The sequence below is a fragment of the Strongylocentrotus purpuratus genome, unplaced genomic scaffold (genome assembly GCF_000002235.5).
Source record: "Strongylocentrotus purpuratus isolate Spur 01 unplaced genomic scaffold, Spur_5.0 spur5_scaffold_7, whole genome shotgun sequence".
Lineage (NCBI taxonomy): Eukaryota > Metazoa > Echinodermata > Echinoidea > Camarodonta > Strongylocentrotidae > Strongylocentrotus > Strongylocentrotus purpuratus.
Genome location: NW_022145613.1, coordinates 15,406,085 through 15,425,326, shown reverse-complemented (window position 1 = coordinate 15,425,326; position 19,242 = coordinate 15,406,085). Strand labels below are relative to the sequence as shown.

The 19,242-nt window shown below is 38.6% G+C and overlaps 1 protein-coding gene across 1 annotated transcript; it reads left to right on the top strand.

Annotated features, from left to right (window-relative positions):
- Window positions 1-12,015: 12,015 nt before the first annotated feature.
- Window positions 12,016-16,543, top strand: LOC105438311. The gene is made up of 3 exons (XM_030973705.1): window positions 12,016-12,508; window positions 13,062-15,442; window positions 16,054-16,543. The coding sequence occupies exons 1-3, from the start codon at window positions 12,019-12,021 to the stop codon at window positions 16,273-16,275; spliced, it is 3,093 nt and encodes a 1,030-aa protein (XP_030829565.1). The 5' UTR covers window positions 12,016-12,018; the 3' UTR covers window positions 16,276-16,543.
- The last annotated feature ends 2,699 nt before the right edge of the window (window positions 16,544-19,242 follow it).

Below are 19,242 nucleotides of genomic sequence, written 5' to 3'. Positions count from 1 at the left end.
GATGAATTTCAAATAGCACCTACGGCCGTACAATGGTAGCTGCGACCATGGAATCTCAGAATATGTAGTTGTGATATATAATTCCAAACTGGAATAGCTAATCGGTCGAATTTAGTAAAGAAATAACGTTGTATAGCTTAATGAATATCTTGACCTAGAGAGTGAACTATACAACATAAAGAGTTAATTATATACGATTTCTTAACTTTAGACTGAATTTCAACCGCGACAACGATCACTGAATATTGTAGGATCGCATATACTTCCAATATGTTCATTTGAACCAAATCCATGACCTCATACCAAAACTTTGTATTACCTTTAAGGAGAGAAAAGTCAAATACTTTGGTCATGTTAAAAGGCACTAAAGCCTCTTAAGGGATGTGTTGGAGGGAAGAGTGGAAGGAACTAGACCAAGAGGGAGACCCAGAATCAACTTGGAAGAGAATGTAAAGTACATGGAGTGGACTGAAACTTCAAGAGTGCACCAGAATGGAAGAAGATGGAGTGAAATGGAGAGATGATGCAATCAACCGGCTCCTTAAATAGATATATAGCTATATCTGTTCGAATGTCAGATAATTACAGTTTGATAATTAACAATTGATATTAGTTTCTGCACTCAAGTTAAATGTTGGTCATCGAGTTCTAAGCATGAAGATAGATTACATGCGGTAACTTTAGAAAAGTAACATTCAGAAGGTATGTATGATTTGGATCCCAACAATATCCTTGTTGAAGTTTTACTGATGTGGATGGTTTTAGGATATTTCAAGATGTTTTTCCTTGTGTAAACACCCCCCAAAAAATGAGAGTATATTTTTACAGATTGTAAGCTCTAACTGCTTGTGGACCTTAAAGCTATAGTACACTTACATGGACAACAATATCTATATGGTATGGTATGGTATGGTATATTTTATTTATGCACGGTTAAAAACAAATACAATATTTGTGCCCGCATTCAGCAAATGCTATTTTTCAGCGAGGCCGTGATTACATCAAATTTAAACAATAGAATATGAAACAATGACAATACAATTTACAAACAAATATACCTTTTTGCAAGTTATAATACATGAACATATTTAAAGACATTTTTTTTTAGACATTTAAGTACAAAATCGATTCATAGAGACAAAAGAGAGATAAAAAGAATATAAAAACATTAAATATCCACGAGATGAAAGAAGTGAGCCAATTTCTTTAATTTTACTGATCTATATACTGTAAGATTTAACAACATTTATAATTCTGAGATCCTTGGGCAAGGTATTAAACAGCTTTGATGCATGGTATAATGGACTATGCTGAAGGGAATATGTGTTAGGTCTTGGAAGAGGAATTCGTCTATGATCACATCTATAATTTAAATCAAATGTGGTTAGTTGGGCAATTCCTGGCCTGCAAGATATCTAGAAGATCAAAAGAAATCCTAATGTTGTTTTTGGAGTGGTCTCTTCAGAAACGAGGGTCATAGTATCATAGAGAGATTGACTATTTGGCTTGTGACGCCGAAAGTGAGTTAATGTGGCAGAAATAATACTTTTATATTTGACTAGACCTCATGTGGACCTGTTTGTCAAACCTATTGACAATGCCTAGTTGAATGTGCCCTCAACCAATGCTTGTAATGCGTGTAATGCTTGTAATGCTTGGAATTGTACAATTGATTTGAGCTGTGGCAAACCATTATCCTCACTGTGTAGAGAATAAACAGGCATGGCTCTGAGCGACAAACTTGGCACAAACCAGAAACCCTAACCCTATTCAACAAAAATCATGAAAAACATACCTTTGGAACAAAACAAAAATGGACTTTTCACTAAGTCTGTTCTGTGGAGTTGTATTGTTGTATCGGTGTATGTGTGGTCAAGCTTGTTGCGGTTTAGGATGGAAGTTTGAAGCACGTTTGAAAGAATGCTGCCTACAATGTATACAGTTCCTGATTTTGTGCAAACTTTGTAAACTGATCGTTAAGAAAGGTCAATATAAATTAATTGCAAAAGAATAATAACAAGTTAATGCAAAGCGTAGCATCCCCTCGCCGAGTGCAAATGGCCTACATACGTCAGAACAAGTTACATTACCTCCATTATATAGACTATACTATTATATTACTAGGCATATTTAATTAGGTATTTCGCATATTCAATAATCTATAACCTTTGACCTTTGACCTACATATTCTGAAATCGAGCTTAGGCTGTGTTTTGTAATCGTTTACTTTCATATCAAATTACATTAAAATCCGTAAAATAGTTAAGGTACTATATATATGTCCCATTTGCAGGCTAAACAAATTAAAAGGTTAAATTCAAAAGGCATTTGAAAGACAATACTAATTTAGAACTTCCCAAAAAAGAAAGGGCTTGAAAATGGCTTTTAGTGGGAAAAAAACGACCATTTATTGTCGAATCGACTTAAGTGATTGCAATCACCTAAGTAATAGTCTGATTTTTAGACCCTTTTACCGAATGGTTGTACGTTTTGTGCTGCACAAAGATTCAATCAGTTTAATTCTGGCCATTAGGCCTACAAAAAGTGGGTTATTAATGTTGACAAATGCTCTTGTACCTATTACAGCTCATTTTATGTATTTTATTATCAAAGAAAAAGAGTTGTCTGTCAGTCGCTCAATAGTGTATGACAGTGACGTTTAGAAGGTAAACGGGATTACTTACCTTTGAACTTTGACCTGCATACTCTGAAATCGAACTTAGGCTGTGTTTTGATATCATGTACCTTTCTATCAAATTTTGTTAAAATCCTTCAAATGTTACTAAAGTTATCGAACGGAAACCAAATTTTTCGCATATTTAATGAGCTATGACCTTTTACCTTTGATCTACATACTCCAAAATCGAACTTGGGCTGTGTTTTGATACCATGTACCTTCATATCATATTTCATCGAAATCCGTCAAACATTACTAAAGTTATCAAATGGAAACCAGATTTGTTACGGATGGACAATCGGAAGTACGCACGGACGGCAGCGTTACTATATTCTGTAGAACTTTGTAGGAATTATGAATATGTCATGTCCTATCTGTTAAAGTTTAAACATTTAGCAGTTGGACTCCATGGACGAACAGAGCCTTTAGGTTAATGGCTGTGGAATGGACTATCCAACCGGGTCCTTATTTTTCTTGCTGGGGTCGTCTGCATTAATCGGTCATTGCTAGGTCGGACAAGCCATGGTGCTTGTCCGGCCTGGCAACGGCTGCTGCTGTACAAGCTGGTTCATGCAGGTGATAATGCGGGGGCGTGGCGCAGGTGAATGCGTTTGCGTGCCTTGGAGCTCTCTGGGAGCAGACGTGCATGGTTTTGAATGCATCTTGCAAACTGGATTGTGTCTGGGCTACGGCCTACATATTAGGGACTTTTAGATTTTCGTGGACTGATACGTGTGACGTCCATTCACGGCAGTGCATTAACAAGACGTGCGAATCTAAAAGTCCCTAATATTGTATACATTACTGTCTCATGATTGTTCATGCTGCCTCGCTCGAGTGACCTCGTTCAAGGACCCCGTTTAATGACCTCAATATTTTAAAGGGACTATCGTGTCATTTCCTTGGTAATAAATTAATTTGTTTGCTGTATTAAATTGGCTATTTTGGCTTGTTTCACGTTGTATATCATTTTATGTCAAGGCCTTCTTGCCCACCTATTACTATTATTATCGTTACGTCCTTTAAAATATACTTAAATCAAGGATAGCTCTTTATTTAGAGTATTTTTTCCCTGAAGTTTGGAATTGTCTTACTTTCTGTCTGAAATAATACCTAATTTATATTGCTATATAACACGATTGCAACTATTTTTAGAAAAAATCAACTCAAGGGGACTTTCAATACCCTATTGTATATCCCATCGAAGTCACGTTCGAATTACGTCATTGTGATTTTGGCACATTTCAATGGGTGATGCACAAAGGCTTTTGAAAATGCCTCTATTGATAGTAGTAGTTACAATCATGTTTTAAACATAATCGATTCAAGCATAGTACCATCTAGGGTAGCCAACCTTATAAAGCTCGCGGGCCACAGCTAACGATTGGCATAACTTGGTGGGCCGTAGGTAGTCTTCTCCCCCCTCCCCCTCCCCCCCCCCCCCCCCGCCAAACACACACTCATGCAATACGTGTACACACCTGCAATTTTGCAAAAACAAACAAGCAAACAACACCATTAGGCTTACTGGTGACAAATGAGGCAAAGTGGCATTCAAGGAAATACTTCAGAGACCAATCTGATTTGAAGTTTCTGCTTTCATCAAACAATTCCCTTTCCTTCGCAGGTCTCGAAGTCGATGCCATGTTGGTTGTTATTTCAAACAAAATCAAAGGACACAGCAGAAAGAATATCCTAACTTTGTTAGTTGTAGTTGGGGGAGGGGCGGTTGTGTGTTTGAGTGTTAGTGTGAGAGTGTTGAGAGGTGTGTGGGGGGGGGGGAGTATAGCAGATCGTCTCATTCCTCGACTTTGCTCCTCCAACCTGTTGGTGGTCTGGAGTTTCCATTGTATCTTATTCCTATTTTTCTTCATTTTGGGCCCAACGAAATTTTCAGATTCTGATCCAATGCTATCTCGAGGTTCTTGCTTTTGTACTTGTAATTGTTATAATTCTGATTATTTCTATTACGTGTACTCTGCCTTTTTTTTTCTTCTTCAGATCATCTCTATCGTTTGTAAATATCTTAATTTGTCATTATTTGTTTTATTTTTTTTTTTTGTACACAACATTTGTATTTCCTTGGAAAATGTGTATATTTTATGATTGGATTTCTTAATAAACACATAATTTAAAAAATTGTTAGTTGTACACTGTACTCTCATTGAACGCGGTGTAAAGGGAAGGGGACTATCCAGTTTACGATTAAGATTCATGAGAAAATTCAACGGCGGGAGAAAAGGGTTGTAAGTACATGTCATTTCAAACATATTCTAGATTCACAATATTTATATATTTTTTTGTAAAAACAACATTTGTAGTTCCTTGGAAAATGTGTATATTTTATGATTTGATTTCTTAATAAACACATAATTTAAAATTTTAAAAATTGTTAGTTGTACACTGTACTCTCATTGAACGCGGTGTAAAGGGTAGGGGACTATCCAGTTTACGATTAAGATTCATGAGAAAATTCAACGGCGGGAGAAAAGGGTTGTAAGTACATGGCATTTCAAACATATTTCTAGATTCACAATATTTATATATTTACAAACGTTAATACTACGTGCGGAAATTACAAATTGAAATTAACACGGCGTGTGATGTTAATGTCGTTAATGTAATGTAAAATGAGAGGGAATTTGAGGAGTTTTGCATCAACCAAGTAACGAGTCAATATGTTGTGAATGATGAAAACAAATTATGGAAATAGAGATAGCTGTGTGGAAATGTTTTGCCCTATTGCCCCGCGGGCCGCACCAGAAGAGCTCGCTGACCTAAAATTGCGCAGACCGTTTTTTCAACTCAACATACCAATACTGACAAGGTCATATAAGAAGCACCATACCCAATTTTTGACATTTTCATCGGGGGAAGGGGGGCTATAGCCATCTTGCCCGAAAAGGTTTTTTTTTTTGTTTCACAATTCGGTTAGTGAGCGAAGCGAGCGAGAAAAAAATTGAGCATAATATGTATTTTGTGAAAGTGTTATTTATCACCAAAATAAACGAGAAAAGATATCAAAATTCATATTCGGGCAGGTCGCTGCCCCCCCCCCCTACCACCACCCATTACGCACGAAGCGCAGAAGCTTTGATGTTTCAGGAAATTATTAGAGAAAGAAGAGGATTCGTTGAACCATTCTCGACTCTTAATCCTAATTGTCTGAATTCAGTTCCTCCCCCCCCCCCTCCCGCGCAAAACGCGGAAGCTTTGACCTTTCATTAATTATTAGAGAAAGAAGAGGATTTGTTGTTCCATTCTCGACTCTTAATCTTTCTCTGAATTCAGTTCCTCCCTCCCGCGCAAAGCGCGGAAGCTTTTACCGTTCATTAATTATTAGAGAAAGAAGATGATTTGTTGAAACATTCTCGACTCGTAGTCTGAATTCAGTTTCCCCCTTCCCGCGCGAAGCGCGGAAGCTTTGAACTTTCATAGTTTAATGAAATTATTAGAAAAAGAAGATGATTCGTTGTACCATTCTCGACTCTTAATCCTTCTCTGAATTCATTTTCCCCTCTCCCGCGCAAAGTGCAGACGCTTAACGTTTCATTAAATTATTAGAGAAAGAAGACGATTCGTTGTACCATTTTTGACTCTTAATCCTTGTCTGAACTCAGTTTTCCCTCTCCCGCGCGAAGCGCGGAAGCTTTGAACTTTCATAGTTTAATGACATTATTAGAGAAATAAGATGATTCGTTGTACCATTCTCTACTCCTAATTGTCTGAATTCAGTTCCTCCCACCTCCCGCGCAAAACGCGGAAGCTTTGACCTTTCAGTAATTATTAGAGAAAGAAGATGATTTGTTGAAACATTCTCGACTCGTATTCCTTGTCTGAATTTAGTTTTCCCTCTCCCGCCGAAGCGCGGAAGCTTTGATTTTTCATAGTTTAATGAATTCAGTCCCCCCCCCCCCCCTTGAAGCTTGAACTTTCATAGTTTAATGAAATTATCAGAGAAAGAAGATAATTCGTTGTTCCATTCTCGACTCTTAATCCTTCTCTGAATTCAGTTTCTCCCCTCCCGCGCCAAGCGCAGAAGCTTAAGGTTTCATTAAATCATTAGAGAATGAAAACTATTCGTTGCACCGTTCTCGACTCTTTAATCCTTGTCCCCCCCCCCCCCCCCCATCGCGCGAAGCGCGGAAGCTTTGACGTTTCATTAAATTATTAAGGAAAAGAAGACAATTCGTTGTTCCATTCTCGACTCTTAATCCTTGTTTGAATGCAGTTTTTCCCCTCCCGCGCGAAGCGTGGTAGCTTTGATGTTTCATAAAATTATTAGAGAAAGAAGACGCTTCGTTGTACCGTTCTCAACTTGTCAGAATTTTCAAAAATGTTTCTTTGTCTGCTCCTTTTTCGTCCTATGTCCTCCACTGCCCCTACCGCCCCTGGCTACGCGCCTGCTTTAAAGGGAAAATGAAACAATTATGATTGTGATAGAAGCAATAATGTAGAAATGAAAGAAGTTTTGTGTTATCGGGCGAGGGCCGGGGCGTAGCGACCGAGCGAGATTTTGCAATGTTGAATGCTTAAATTAAGCATTTTAGAAAATCCCTAAGCCCAATATGTACGTTCTTTCCGCTATATTTCTAAATTTCCTGGGGGACGTGTCTCCCTATCGGGCCCAAGATTGCCGCCCCTGTCCATGATTACTACCAACATGAGTTCAAATACAAGCACAAGCGAGGGGGGGGGCTTTCTTCTTTTTCTTTTCTCCTTTTGTTTCTCTCTCTCTGTTTCTTTTCTCTTCTTTCTTTTCTCTTCTTTCTTTTCTCTTCTCTTTTTTTTCTCTTCTCCTTTTCTTCTTCTCTTCTCCTTTCTTTTTTCTCTTCTTTTCTTCCTCTTTTTTTTTCCTTTTTTTTGCTCCGCCAATAGGGGGGGCCGCGGCCGTTTCGGCCCCCCCCCCCCCCTGGATCCGCCACTGCCTATTTGGTGTGTTATTTTATGAACCAAGACCTTTTGGTTTGGAAAGTTACTTATAAAGTGTCTCATGTTTTAACAGACTGTGGTTTGATATTTCTGGCTGATAAATAAACACAAACTATGACGTTTAAACATTCATGGGAATTACCGACGTTGGCATATATCACGGGATTGTGATGAATGTCGTTAACAAAGTTTTTGGTATAGGGTCATGAATTTGGTTCAAATAAACATATTGGACGCATATGCGATATTAACAATATCCAATGATCGTTGTCGCGGTTGAAATCGAGTCTAAAGTGATGAAATTGTAAACAGAGGCGGCGGACCCGGGGGGCAGGGGGCACAGTGCCCCCCCCCCCCCCCCACTTTTTCAAGTACCCCCAAAGTGCCCCTTTTTCCATGGGAAAAGTGCCCCTTTAACTTTGTAAGAAGCGCCTTTTTTTACACAAAAAGTGCCCCTATTACTTTGATATGTGCCCCTGTTAATTTTTTAAAGTGCCCCCTCTTCTTTCCACCTCTGATATGTCCCCCTTTTATTTTGACACGTACCTCTTTTCCCAGACAAGTTCCCAGTTTCCTTTGCAATACGTGTCTATTTTCCATTCTCATAAGTGCCCTTTTTAATCTCTAGTAAGTGCCTCTTTTCGGATACGAGAAGCGCCCCTTTTCACTTTTGTTAAGCGCCTCCTTCACCTCTGATAATTGCCCTATTCAAATCTTACAGGTGCCCCTTTTACTTTGACAATTGCCCCTTTTCCTTTGTAAGAAGTGCCCCTTTCCCTTTTAATAACTACCTCTTTTTAACTCGGATAAGCGCACCTTATATTTTCACATGTGCCCCTTTCCTTTCTAATAAATGCCCCTTTTCCATATGATAAGTGCCCCCATTTAACAAAGAGCCCTTCGCCTTTTCATAAATGCCCCTTTTCACGTACGAAAATAGTCATTTTTCATTCTCCTACTAGTGCTCCTTTTCATGTCTGGTAAATGACCCTACTCAATTCTGAGAGACAATCGTTTTATTTTGACAAGTGCCCCCTTTTCCTCCTGATAAGTGCTCTTTTCATCTCTAATAACACTCCCTTTTATTTTGACACGTGCCCCTTTTCCTTCCTAATAAATGCTCTTTTTCCTTCATAATTTCCGCTTTTCATAAAAGTCCCCTTTCACCTCCAATAAATGCCCCTATCAAAATCTGAACGGTGCTCCGTTTCTTTCAACAAATGCACATTTCCCTTTAATATTAGTGCCCCTTTTTCATTCTCATAAGTGCCTCTTTCATATATGGTGTTTGCCCCTTTTCAGGTGCGATAAGTGCCCCTTTTCACCATTCAAGTTGATAATTAACCTTTTTTAACATTGATACGTGTCCCTTTTCCTTTCTTATGAGGAACCTATCCCTTTTTCATAAATGCCCCTATCAAAATCTGATAGTTGCCTCTTTTCCGTCGACAAATGCTCAATTTCCATTCTGATAAGTGCCTTTTCATCCCTGGTGAGTGCCCCATTTTCACCTCTGATAATAACCCTTTGTACTTTGACACGTGCTCCTTTTATTTTTTAATATTAAAGTGTCTTATCCCTTCGATAAGTGTCCCCCTTTCCTCTCATCATTAAACGTGCCCCTAATTTCAAGCGATTAAGAGCAATATCTCCCAAAGCTCGCTCGCTACGCTCGCTCACATTTATAGATGTTATAATTATGTTACTTATCAAAGGTCTTTTCAGTTTGCTGTTATGAAAATGTGCTTATTTATAACCCGATGAGGGTTGGTTTTTTCCTCTTTATAAGATGTAGTTTTCGCACTGTGACCTCACAAATCTTATATTTTTCCTCGCTCGCAAATCATTTGTTCGACCATCACACCCAACTATAAGGCATGATGCTTTAAAAAGCAATATTTTATACGATGTATAAAGAGAAACAAATATTGAAATCATCCCTGATAATGTAATCAAATTTTAGGGGTATATACCAATGTCTAAAAACTGTTTATTTTTGCTTTGAGATTTCCCTTTGTAGGTGCCCTATTTCCCCAGAAAGTGCCCTTTTTTGTTGGTGCCCCCCCCCCCCCCCCCCACTTTGGAAGTCGCTCCACCGCCTCTGATTGTAAATAATAAACTCTTTGTGTTGTATAGCGCCCTCTCAAGACTGTTTCTTGACTACGATCGACCGATTTGCTATTTCCGTTAGGAAATTAAGTATCAGAACTGCATATTCTGAGATTGTCATGGTCGCAGCTAAGGAATGGCCTTAGGCGCTATTTGAAATATTTGAAATTTACCGGGAGCACCGGTAAATTTTTTATTATTCAATTTCCCGAAAGCAGAAGTGTTTTAGTGGCTAAATTTTCTAGTGCTTATAATCCATAGGGGCATCCAAATATGTCAGAATTTTAAAGAATTACTAAGATCCAAGTTTCAAAATTTCCCAGAACTTTGCATTACCTTAAAGATGTCTAAGCCCATGTAAGGCCCACATGACCGGCAATGTCGGTATCCCTGGCCTTGAGTACATTTATCTAAGGATTCATGAAACCGGCATGTCCCATTTCTCATCCTCCATCCTGTGGTTTCAAGAAGAAAATACTAATTATATTATTATTTGTAGTAGAAGTAGTAGTAACAGTATTAGTATTAGTAGTAGTAGCAGTAGTAGTAGTAGTAGTAGTAGTAGTAGCAGTAGTAGTAGGAGTAGTAGTAGTAGTAGTACTAGTAGTAGTAGTGGTGGTAATAGTAGTAGTAGTAGTAGTAGTAGTAGTAGTAGTAGTAGTAGTAGTAGTAGTAGTAGTGGTAGTAGTGGTAGTAGTAGTAGTAGTAGTAGTAGTAGTAGTAGTAGTAGTAGTAGTAGTGGTAGTAGTATTAGTAATAGTCGTAGTAGTAATAGTAGTAGTAGTAGTAACAGCAGTAGTGGAAGTAGTAGTAGTAATAGTGGTGGTAGTACTAGTAGTAGTAGAGGTAGTAGTAGTTGTTGTAGTATATATAAATATATTTTGAGTATTTGCAGTCTCTTTTCCAGTTCATCCGTGTAGACAACAAATAAACAATATCACCCTTCAAAAGAAAAATAACTGCGTGCAAAATACGATTCTGCCATTAAGTAGTAGCGCGTCTCCACCCTATATCTCTCATCCTATACATTGATTCCTACCATAACATTTCTAGCGTCTCCTGTCATGTTCACGTGACCGACAAAATATGAAATTCCGCTTTCGGCTTTGGTTGAAAGCTTAAAACGATTTTGTGTCTATAAGGAGAAGCACGGAACATAATCAACATGGAATCTGCTATACTCAGAATCATTATTCATATTTACATATTAGGATTTGTTCTCATTGTCTCAGCGAAGTACAGTACGAGTCGGATTGGTAAGTACCAGTATCTTTTATTTTATTTTGAGCATACTGATACATCCTTTCATCGCCTCAGTCTGTCGCATTTTAAGAAAACTGGTGATGTTGAAGTTACTATATAGAAATATCAAATTGTGTGCGGTCTGTCAAAGAGTGGTCTCAAGTAAATGTTTTGATACTCAACAGTACCAAAACTGAATGTCTTCACATGTCTTCACCCTACGGATTAAGAAACCCAGAATTGACACTGAATTTATACTGAACTCTTGTTCATGCAACCAAAACATGTAGAAATCTAGGGGTCACTTTTGATGATAATTCACGTTTGAAAATTTCGTTTCACAAAAACGAGTTGTTCCATAAAATAGTGGCTGCATGATTTTTGTCATCGCTTGCTGTATGGTCTCCGTCTTATCAAATAAAAAAAAATAAGTGCCTACCTATCCAGTCCCGTATCCCATTATTAACTTATCACTGTTTTCATCAGTTAGTTCCACCATATCTCATCCTACTCCTACTACCACTACAACTGTTCCTTATGCTACTATTCTTCCTAATGCCACTACTCAATTTTCTATTATCACCCCCACTATCATATCCTACTACTACTACTTCTACTACAAGAATGCTTCTACTGCTACTCCTACTACCGTTACTACTAAGAACCCTAGTTAGTATCTCTTGGAAATATCATTCATTCATTCATTCTTTGAACGTTCTGCTTCTTTATAAACTCAACCCTTCCTCATTATAAAATACTATACCCTTAGACGATGTTAAAGGTCGTGTATAATACAGTTGCATACAGTATATATTTTAACCTTGATTTTACAATGCAAAATCATGCCCGCATATCGCTGAAATAAAAGTATCTATTTACTACTAACGAGTGATAAAAGGAATATCAATTACCATCGTGTAGAGGTTAGTAACTACATGGTTAGTGCAACAAAGCACTAAGGTCAAGAGCCTTGAACTAGATCAGAACAATCAAAAAATCCAAGTACGTAGTCTAGGCTGAGGGACAATCAAACTTTTAATGGGACGAGTGGGTTGAAGATGAATCGGGTAAAACAAATTGAGGGCTTTATTTATGATTCAAGTCGAAATCACTTGGAACGGATAGAATTTCTAAAACTAAATTATCATCTGTGCTTGTATTTATCCTTGTATTCAGTTCTTGGCAACGATGGGAATGTCGCCACCATCAGTTATGGCGAGTCTTTGACCATCGTATCACCAAACTACCCAGGGAATTATCCAAACCATGGAAGTGTTCAGTGGCTCGTTTCTGGACCAGAGGTCTCCCAGGTTGTGGCCAAGTTTCACACCTTTTATCTTCAATCCGGCCTTGGCTTCCTGCGCATTGGTTCAGGTCTCAACGTGAGTGACCTTACCTCAAATCTGGTGCAGTTGTCGGGTCCTTCTCTTCCCGATGATGTTGTTTCCATCAACAATGAGATGTGGCTCGTTTTTACTTTCGATGCCATCGACACAGCACAGGGATTTATGGTGGACATCAGCGCTTCGACTTCTGGCAATGTTTCAGGTAATACATCGTCAACATGCAGGGGGTGAAGTTAAAATAGAGGAGCGCCTATTAAAATTCATCCTGTCAATGGAGTATCGATGATTTATTAGGTTTGAATGTCTCTATCTATCGCTTTTGCGACACTTGCTCCTGCGACTTAAGTTCAACCCTAGACCCAACAATACGCCTATACTTGTACCTAATCCTTTCCCTGATCCAAACATAAAACCCTATAGCAACTTTAAACCTAAACCGATACCTTTGACGAAAGAAAGTCCGGAGCAAATATCGGATCACCCCGTAGAGTTTAAGGTTAATTGAACATTATACAGGAATTATCGTTACATGTCATAGCGACAAAAGATATGGGTTTAAATCTATGATTTAACATGTTTTTGGCGCACAGGTCCCCCAATGAACCCGACATGACCATTGATTAAAGAACTTCTTATACTCAGATAATCCTGATTGTTTATTTTTATAAGTGTAAATAATGGGCCTGTCATAATAGTCCATCGATTGCACTAATATAAGCTAATGATATTTTCCTTTCATTACTTTTTCATCACAGAAAGTACTGATGAATACCGTATGGACGAATGCTTCAGGGAGTCTTGCTTTGGTGTCGAGGAAACGCTTGTATGCAAATGCGACGATATGTGTCACTTGTTCGGTGATTGCTGTCCGGGCTTTCCTCTGCCAATCTTGAATGGGACTCGAGCAAACGAGACTGCTGGACAACCAATTGACCTTGATATGTGGGAGTGCGTGGTGGATTCCTTCCTCCCGCAAGTCTACCCACAACTGAAGCATGGTTACCGGATGATTTCAAGGTGCCCCTTGGAGTGGGTCTTTGATGAGGGCGTCAGACGAATTTGTGAGGATGTTCCTGGGAACGGGACTGATGACGTTCTCTACGCACACGGAGGCTTGTACTTTAAGAACCCGGACTGCGCTACTTGCCATGGGTTTGACAGAAGCTCATTGATCACAATCAGTCCATCAGACATGTGCTCATGGAGCAATACTCATGCACTGGAATGCACAACGCAAATACCCATACCACCATTTAACTTTTCTGTGAATAACAATGGATCCGATCGGTATATTTCTAATGTCCAAACTGTCCCATCACCTCGACTCTGCCTTGTAAAAATGGTGGAAAGTTGTCCGAACGGGACGAGTACTGAGATAGCCCATGAATGCCGATATTACTACAAACCATTCATTAGTGGAGGTATTGTAAATAAGCATCCGGTGTGTACTTATTGCAATGGGGGTCCTTTGGCCAGGTGTCTTTATCCTAGGCTGGACGCGCTGCATGTTCTCGGACCGGATGGTAAACGTGGACCGGACGATACAGGACGGAATTGTAGATCTGAACCATCAGGACCCCCAGGACCACCTGGACCACCTGGACCCCCTGGACCGCCTGGAATGCCCGGTCCAGGCATTCCAGGTGGTCCAGGGAGTCCAACAAGACTGCCGGAATTGTCATGTGAAGGAGAACCTGGACAACCTGGTATCGCGGATATTTTTCTGGAAATCAACGAGCCCCCCATGCCCACAAAAGAATTATTTGCACCAAATGGATTTGAAGAGAATGAAAACGGCACATGCACGCTGTTACCTTCCGACTGGCCCGTTTGCTTCTTTAGACATCTTCAGATCACCCAAATTAATGGAGCAGAAGAGTGTCTAGACAGTGTGCTTTGTTCAACGCAGTCACCACCCTGTCTAAAAAGATCTCCATCTTCTGTCGATAATGAGACCATGACATTTACCTTGTTAAACGAAGCCATAAACCCTTCCCTGGATACAATTCAGAAAGACATCCTACGACTAATGCAAACTCCTGGACCTCACCAATGCTCAACGGTCGGACTTTCAGCTAGTCAATCTTGCTATCTCGACGAAAGACATGGAAATATTTCAAATTATTGTCCCGAAGAAATGTTTATCGGACACTATTTGAATTTTATGCCTTCTGATATCAACAACGGGTCTCTTATCTTCTTCTCTGACGGAACTTATATTCGACCGAGATGGTGGAGCAATATCACTAGCTTAGAGATTAGTAATGCTAACGTCTCTTCAGAGGATCAGTTTATCATGTGTGGGACAGAGGTCGCTCTCCGAACATGCGCTTCATTCAGGGTGTCCAACGATTCGGTTGAATGGATCCATGATGAGAATGAATCATACATTTTGTATCAGGGGCAGAGGTATGGTGAGGATAACATTCTGATGCATCCTGATTGCTCGATAAGCATCTGTTATCCTGATCAGAATATATCCATCGGCGAAAGGGCTCAGATGATTGTCGAAAATATCCTCTTTGCCATATCATCGGTGTGCCTCTTTGCCACATTCATTCCTTACGTTGCTTTTCCGGCCTTCCGGAATCGCCAGGGTGTATCCATAATGAATTTTATCATCGCTTTATTCCTTGGACAAATCTTCCTTCAGTACATCCGCGTTTCACTTTCCAAGTGGTTTGTACCTTGCATACTCTCTGCGGCGTTGTCCCATTTCTTCTTCCTGGCTTCATTCGTGTGGACAACCATCCTGGCGTGGGACTTGAGTCGCAGCTTTGCGGCACATAAGATGAAAACCTTTTCACCTAGTTCTTTTGGCTGGAGGATGGTTGCATTTCTCCTTGTTGGATGGGGCACTCCTCTCGTGTTCGTATTGATCACCCTAGTACTTCAGTTTGGTGGATTTGAGAATGGTCTTTTCTTGGAGTACGACCGTAAGAAGTGCTGGCTTACAAAATGGGCTAACATAATAATGTTCTTCGTCCCAATGTCTGCATGCCTACTTACCAATGTCGCCCTGTTTATCATCACGGTACATGGAGTACATTCTATAAAGAAAGCAACATCGATGCTGCAACAGGGTCAAGAATCTCACGTGAAACAGTGGGCTACTGAACTGAAAATATACATAAAGGTAGGTTTATACCTGAGAGCAAAGCCATCTTATTCCTGAACCGTTAGGTGAACTAAAATTTCGTTGTAATTTAGAACAGAATACGAAATAAAAATTGTATATTTTCGCTTAAAGATTTCCCTTTGTAGGTGCCACTTTTTTCCAGAAAGTGCCTTTTTATTTTTGGTGCCCCTCTTTGGAAGAGGCTCCGCGGCCACTGTGTATTTTACAATTTTTAGAGTAAAAGAATAGGGAATATATCCAACCGGCTACTCCAAACAAAGACTGTTCATATTTGTTGTTGTTGTCATCACTGTTGCAAAGCATATACGATACAAGCCTGGCATCTAAAACCAGATCAGATCCTATCTTTTACTTTTTATTTACCTCAGTGCAATTCACTTCCAGTCATCATCCATAAAAGTTAAACATAAGCAAAAGCACAAAGCCTTGATATATAAACAATTTGGTGCACCGTGGACATAATCATGTAAAAGAATGAAAGGATATCTGCAAGAAGATTGTATATTAAAAGGTACCTGACAAAATGATATTAACACATGCAAAATAATTATGAAAAAATAATTCTGTCAAATTTACTACCTGTCATTATCGTTTTCTTCCTGTAATAGATCTCAACTCTTCTCGGTTTCGGATGGTTGTTTGGGTTCTTGGCTATAGTGATCAACGTTGCCGTCATGGATTACCTCTTCATCATCGTCATTGGTCTGCAAGGTGTCTTCGTGTTCATTTCTTTTGGTGCCAACAAACGCGTCCGCAAACTCTGGCGAACTTGCTTGGAAAACACTACGGTATGGACGGCGATATCGTCACGTGTTGGTCGTAGTATGTAGTGCAGGAAAGTGCGATGGCGCACATCAATAGTGAACATTGAACGTTTTAATTTATAAGAGAAGTTGAAAGAAAAATAATTTCTTTTAGGCCTCAGCTCTTTACAGAGATGTAATGTCAGTAGCAGATTCAGGGGCGTCCTACCGCCCCTTCCCCGGCAAAACCCATTCCGGTATATACGTTAAAGGTACTACTATGTCCGATTTGCAGGCCCAACAAATGAAAAGGTTAAATTCCAACGGCATTTGAAAGACAATACTAATTTAGAACTTCCTTTAAAAGGGGGCTTGAAAATGTCTTTAAGTGGGGAAATAACGACTATTAGTGTCGAATAGACTTAGGAGCTATAGAGCCAGTAAGTAATAGTTTGATTTTTCAGACCATTGTACCGAATGGTCGTACGTTTTATGCTGCGCAAGGATTCAATCACTTTAATTTTGGCCATTACAGGAAGTGGGTTATAATTTCATGTACCCTTTACAGCTCATATGTTATGTATGTTATTACCAAAGATGAAAAAGGCCAGTCAGTCACTCAATAGTGTCTGACAGTGAAGTCTAGCAAGTAATCGGCTTTCCTTGCATAATTTGAATATTAGGACACTGCTAACGTTTAAATTTCACATATAGGACATACATGCCATATTCATAATTCCTGCAAAGTTCTACAGAAATTGATGTTGGCTGCAAAAGGGACATAGAATCTTTAAAGGTACTATGTCCCATTTGCGACCAACATCAAATTATGTAGATCTTTGCAGGAATTATGAATATGTCATGTATGTCCTATCTGTGAAATGTAAACGTCAGCAGTGTCATAGTATTCAAATTATGCAACAAAACCCGTTTACTTTCTAAAGTTCACTGTCAGACACTATTGAGTGACTGACTGACTTCTTTTGTTTTGTTGGTAATAACACACATAAAAATGAGCTGTAAAGTGTACATGAGCATTTGTCTACATTAATAGCACAAAACGTACGACCATTTGGTACAATGGTCTAAAAATCATAAAATTTACTAAAATGATTGCAAGCACTAAAGTCGATTCAATAACTAACGGTCGTTATTTTCCCACAAAATGACATTTTCAAGTTTTTCCGTTTTGAGGGAAGTTCTAAATTAGTATTATCTTTCAAATGCCGGTGGAATTTAACCATGTCATTGTTTTGGCCTGCAAATGGGATATGGTACCTTTAAATCTACATTGAATGTACCGGCAGCAGTTTTTTCAATCCCTGAAGCATGTAAGAAGGTGGCAATTTTTCGGGGGAGGGGATGGGCTATGGCTTTTTGCTTGTCAGGGACTTTGTATGAAAACTTCTTCTTGACATTGACACAGACTTTTTGGACTCATTCGATCCTTCACACCACCCGCCATGAAAAAGGTATAGTGCGACAGTCATTATGATATCGTAACTCGCTTATTGTTCACTCGGTTTGTTTGGTTGTTTGGTTGGTTCGGTTTTGTTAAGTTGTCTTTGGATTTAGTGATTTCAATAAAGTGAATAAATCAAGTGACTGTATAGAAGGCTTTCCTCATCAGCGGATGGTATAATATAGTCAAAGCTGTGTTCGTGGCCACCTCTCTACACTAGTATAAAGGCCATCTTTTGAAAGCAGTTTGTATCCCTCGAAAAAGAGATTTGTGTTATGGAACCCCTCAAGAAAGACCATCTGTCTATATTGCCACTTTTTCCGTTTCCCTTGGGTGGCCTTAAAAGACAGCTTGGACTATAACACATAAAAATGCATAATTACATAAGATAATTTTTATACATAATTCAATATCAAGAAGACGCTAGAGACAAATCGTGAGATTATAAATACAAAACAAGTATATGTTGTGCAAGTCGGCAAGAGTGTACTGTATTAAAACAAAAATATATCACTTAAATTAGGCAAGGAATTATTTTTTTTTTTGACACACATTCAAATTCAATTGTTATAATCAACATAAAAATAGGACTATTGTTTAAAGCTCCAGTGGCTTAGATGACTTGAGTTGATTTTTTTTTTTGCGACACATGCTTCAGAAACATTCATTCCGTAGTCGATCGATCACCTGAAATATATTTGTGTATAGCCAGAGATGGAGTATTTGAAGCTCATATTTTGAATAGAGTATAGCCTCCTGGAACCCCTTACATCCAGTGTAGAAGATGTTTTGATGATTGGAACACTTTAATCGAAAACTAACTTCAACCCTGGACCAAGCATTATTCCTAGCCCTATAGTTGAGTTGAGTTGAGATTTTATTATCCAAACGTTCAAATACAGTAATATAAAAATAATAATAATAATGAATGGATGTTTAACAAATATCTCGAATGAATAATAGGAACCAGGAAATAGCATAAAATGCTAATCATGTCTGGCACTTTTAAAGGGCAATATCTTAATATTTAATCTTTTGTGTATATATATATATATATATATATATATATATATATATATATATATATATATATATTATTGAATACAGGTACATGTATATAATTAAGCTACATATTATTCTATGTATCCAGCTTAATACATGTTTGTGTGATTAGTGGACTCAATGGAAGAACAGAGTAATTAAGTCATTGTTGTATATGTCTTTGATTTTGTTATATTGTGTTATTATTTTGTATGATAATTTTCGAAAAAATAAACAAAAGTACAAACTTGTATACAAACTTGTATAAATTCCGTATAAGATAATACAGTAAATATCATAACTGTCTACAAATATAGAGTACACGTTTATTGTCTAATAAAAGGCAAAAAGCTTGGTTAAAAGGTCAACCGTTATTCTATTAACATTTGTGCAGTTAGAGTACTACGAAAACAAGAAACTGAAGCTTTTTCCGTAGAGGTAAAGGTTAATCATTCCAGAAGCAAACGCCTCTGTATGACACAGAAATACGACATTGCGTTGTCCTCAGGCGCGGATACAGGGTGGGGGCGACGGGCCCAGCCCCTCCCCCT

Coding starts and splice junctions, on each gene's coding strand:
- LOC105438311 (XM_030973705.1), top strand. CDS start 12,019: ATGAATCGGGTAAAACAAATTGAGGGCTTTATTTATGATTCAAGTCGA. Junction 12,509..13,061: donor GACTTCTGGCAATGTTTCAG/GTAATACATCGT, acceptor TTTTCATCACAG/AAAGTACTGATGAATACCGT. Junction 15,443..16,053: donor AACTGAAAATATACATAAAG/GTAGGTTTATAC, acceptor TTCCTGTAATAG/ATCTCAACTCTTCTCGGTTT.